Genomic DNA, 4,129 nt, shown 5'->3' on the forward strand with positions numbered 1-4,129 from the left:
TGAGCTCTCGGTCAACTTACGAACGGTGGAACTTTCCTTGCCAAAGGCTCTTGGCTTCATATCTATGTGAGAAACAAACGAGGGAAACAGAGTTTGAAGCGAATCAAACGAGCCGTTTAGGAATACGAACGAGAAGCCACGAACTGGTCGATCGGACGGAACGGCTGCGGAAACAAGCAGATGGATGGTTGCGATGGAAGTGATGGTGGAGACGAGTTTAGATGGTTCGATGGATAAACTCAAGAACTTGTGGAAGAGAACTCGAGGTTGCGAAGGGGAATCGATGGAAGCGAGACGAGGGAAAACGAGAGTGGATTGAAAGACGACACAAGAGGGCTGATTCTTCTCTTGATACGGTCACTAACAAGATCGAACCCGGTTAGAGTCTTGCTAGGGTTCTCTCAGTTAGGCAATCCCGGATTGGACTAATGAGAGGATGGAGACAAGTCAAGAATCTCTCTTGAGAAAAGTTTTATTTTCATTCAAGTCTAAGGAGCAACAAATGCTAAGATAGAGTTTAAATACACTAGGTCAAGTGAGGGCTTCGGGACACGCGGATTCATTAAGATCCGCACATTCGTCCTTAGACGTGGTTCCATTGTAAATGGAACACGTCACCTCAATTGACTTTCAAAGCAAAGCTCTCAACATTCAAAAGCATAAGGATAAAGAGAGGAATATTCCGATTGTTCAAATTTAAACCAAATATAAGAGGGAAGAGAGATAACCGCATTGGCCTTGCGCGTGAAGCAACTTAGCCTTTAGGCGTTGTGCACCAAGCTCCATGCCTCGTTAAAACCTCCCCAGTAAACCCATTGGAAAAAACCAGGAGTAGTGAAAAGAGTACACTTCCTTGCTTTGGTGACTTTGGTGTCTTCACTCTTGGGTAAGAGTGAAGACCATTCGGACCGAGTCTTCGAGTTCTTCTTGGGACGTTGTTCGAGGGGCGACGGATTGGACGTGGAGTTGTTCCGTGGCTATGGCGTCTTTGTTGAACTCCTTGACCATGTGGTGACTCCCGGGGGTTGACAGTGTGTTGGCCGCATCGTTGGCTTGCGCCTTGGCTTCCTCTAATGCGTCTTGGCCTCGAGTTTTGGTCAGGGTTGGCGTCTCTAAGTCATCTTGGGCGTCTTGGTCGGGGCTCCTTAGGCTCGCTGTGACTCCGGTGAGTTCCTTTGAAGCTTCGGCCGCGTTTGAAGTTGGCGTTTTGTCCGTGGCTGATGCTCCCTGAACCAGCATCTCGGGGCCGCTTCATGCGTCTCGGTGGTCTTGGCTAGGCTTCGTTCCCACGATCACATCACCGTGTCTCCCCTCACTTACCAAAAAAAATAAAAATACTGTTACAATATGAACAAAAGATTCTTGTCCAGTATGGTTTGCTTTTTGCATACTAGATTTTAACCCGCGGTATACCGCGTGCATATAATTTTTATTATTATTTTTATTTTATAATGTATTTGTTTGTTAAATATTAAATATTTTGTAAATAGAGGAATAACTAAAATTTTCGGCAGTTTATACAGCTAAATGTTTAGATTAATTTTTTAACCTTGTACTTTATGACCATTTGTTTAGTGTTTGAGTTTCTATTTTTATTTTAAATTAAAATAATAAAAAGGGAAAAAAGGGATCTAAATACATTTTAAGTCAATTATATGCTATGATTAAGTCACATTGTTCCTAATGATTTAATTATTTTATACAATCTTAGTTAAATTAACTTGATTTTATATGTCAAATATTCTAATATTAATAGTATTGGAAAATAATAAAATGAGGATTTAACCCGTGTTAGCACAAATGATATTTTACTGATTCTAACATGTCCTCTTTATAACTCATCTAATATATAACCATATTATATAGTATTTTAAACTTTTTTAATTTTACATATTAGTAATATTTTAAAATTTTATTAAGTTTATATATATATATATTAATTATAATATTTAAATTAATGTAAATCGAAGTTCTTCTTACGTTAAGAATCAAAGCTCACACATATTGGAAAACAAAATGGAAAACAAATTGTTATATTTTTTTTTTTTTTGCAAATGATTCAGAGATAGAATATCTTCAAAACACAATAGAATGTGTGGTTAAATATGTCATAGTTTCTGTTTCCAATTTTCCATATTGATATTGCTGTAATTTTTTTTGTTGGAATGTAATGTAAAATATTTAGGAAAAAAATCTGAAGTAATGCTATTTTAAAAATATTTTAGGAGTTAATATTGTAAATAAAATTTTAAATAAATAAAACTAAAAGGGCATAACACAAAATGTACTTCAAAAAAGTTAATATAGATATATCATGCACAAGAACAATAAGTAAGATTTGGATATACTCTATTTCATTAATAAAACAATCAATGAAAACATTGGTCACAAACTTATACTTCGTTACAAAAACATTGGTCACAAACTTACACTTCGTTATATAATGAGAACAACGTTTGATTTGGTCTAAATTGAGAACAATGAAAATATTCTCTCTTTTTTGTTTTGGTAAAGTCTCTAAAGCCTAATTTTTCCTTGTCACACTGTAAAAATTCTAAAATTTTATTACAGTGTGTCATATCTTTTCTTTCTTTTTTTGGATCTTGACATCTTATTAACCTTACATTTGTTAAAGTCAAAAATAATTTGAAGTTTATTTTTGATGACAAAATTTTATATAAAAAGAAATGTGTAAAAAAATTGTATCTTCATCCAACGTTTTAAATTAACAATCTGCAGTCACATGCTAAGGTAAACTAATCAGTCTCTTTGTATGCATTATGGTGTATACTTTAGAAAACTATTACATATTTGTGAACCATACTTTAGCTTACATAAAATTCTATAAGCTTACCATATGTACCATAACTTATTAATAATAATATAATTTCATATTTTGAACATAAAACTCTTCAGACAAGATTATCAAGATCTTTTGGACGGTTAACTTTGTTAGTCATGAAGATCGTGTGCTTGGAAATAATCCAGTAATATAGGATAGGTCTGGCCACCAGGAGATAAGCTACAGTACTCGGTGCAATATTCAATAAAATATACGATTTTTTGCTTAGCTCAATTCGATTATTCATTAGCAAGAGCTCTGTTTTTTTTTCTTGACAACAGCGTACAACATTAGCTTAAATGAGCCAATTCGTAGGAAACTCGTTTACATAGGTAATTTGATGCGACTCTACTCTAGCACGGCACGCCAGCTTGTCTGCAATACCATTCTGTGAACGAGGAATCAAGACTAAAGAAAAAGAAAGGAATTCTTCCTTATCCGCTCCAATCTCGTCCAAATACGTCTTAAATACGGGCCACTCGGAAGGCGAAGACACTATCTTCACCAAGTTAGAACAGTCGGTGAGAAAAACAACATTCTCATTATCCGCTCCAATCATACATCTCATTGACCAAATTAAAGCTTCCACTTCTGCATGGAGTGGTGATAGACTACGGCGAAGGTTAAATGCACCTATAGTGGGAGATTCCCCCTCAGGAGAAATGCAATAGCATCCTCTGCTAGAATGTTGGTCCGTCTCTTTCCACGATCCATCCACAAAACATCTATAGCCAGTTACATGACTCCTAACCATCATACTAGCAGTAACCGGAGAACTTAAAGGCGGTCGGGGACCATTCTGCGGAGATATCCCAGGGGGATCACCCTATGCCGAAAACCAGAGTTTAGCTTCCTCCTCCGCTAGCCGTAAAATCGCAAGCGTGTTGGAGTCCAAGTTGCTAAAATTTTTATCATTTCTAGCCTTCCAAATATACCAAAGGATCCACGGAAAGACATCAACCGAAGGGATCTGCTGAAACCTCCAAAATAATGAGTCCATGTTTGCATAAATATATTCTGAGGGGAAAAGACCCGAAGAAACTGGGAAATGGGATAGCGCCCAAACCTGTCTGGCCGGGGGACATATGAATAAGGCATGATTTATTGTCTCCTCAGACCCACCACAAAGGGCACACTCACTATCGCAACCCATACCATGTTGCCGTAGATTAGCTGTGGTTGCTACGCAACCCGGAAGTGCTTGCCACAAAAAATGTCGAATTTTCGGTGGACACCAAAGTTGCCAAACAAAAGCTTGTAGGGGTATAATATTTGGACCAGAAGTAA

General features: G+C 37.1%; 1 protein-coding gene across 1 annotated transcript; it reads right to left on the reverse strand.

Annotated features, from left to right (window-relative positions):
* Positions 1 to 3,137: 3,137 nt before the first annotated feature.
* Positions 3,138 to 3,596, reverse strand: LOC147924385 (uncharacterized). Its single transcript, XM_087496750.1, has one exon. It carries the CDS (start codon positions 3,594 to 3,596, stop codon positions 3,138 to 3,140), a length of 459 nt encoding a protein of 152 aa, XP_087352876.1.
* Positions 3,597 to 4,129: the final 533 nt, after the last annotated feature.

This window comes from Camelina sativa, chromosome 17, assembly GCF_030686135.1.
Source record: "Camelina sativa cultivar CO46 ecotype springtype chromosome 17, ASM3068613v1".
In the NCBI taxonomy this organism is placed as follows: domain Eukaryota; kingdom Viridiplantae; phylum Streptophyta; class Magnoliopsida; order Brassicales; family Brassicaceae; genus Camelina; species Camelina sativa.

Coding starts and splice junctions, on each gene's coding strand:
- LOC147924385 (XM_087496750.1), bottom strand. CDS start 3,596: ATGGTTAGGAGTCATGTAACTGGCTATAGATGTTTTGTGGATGGATCG.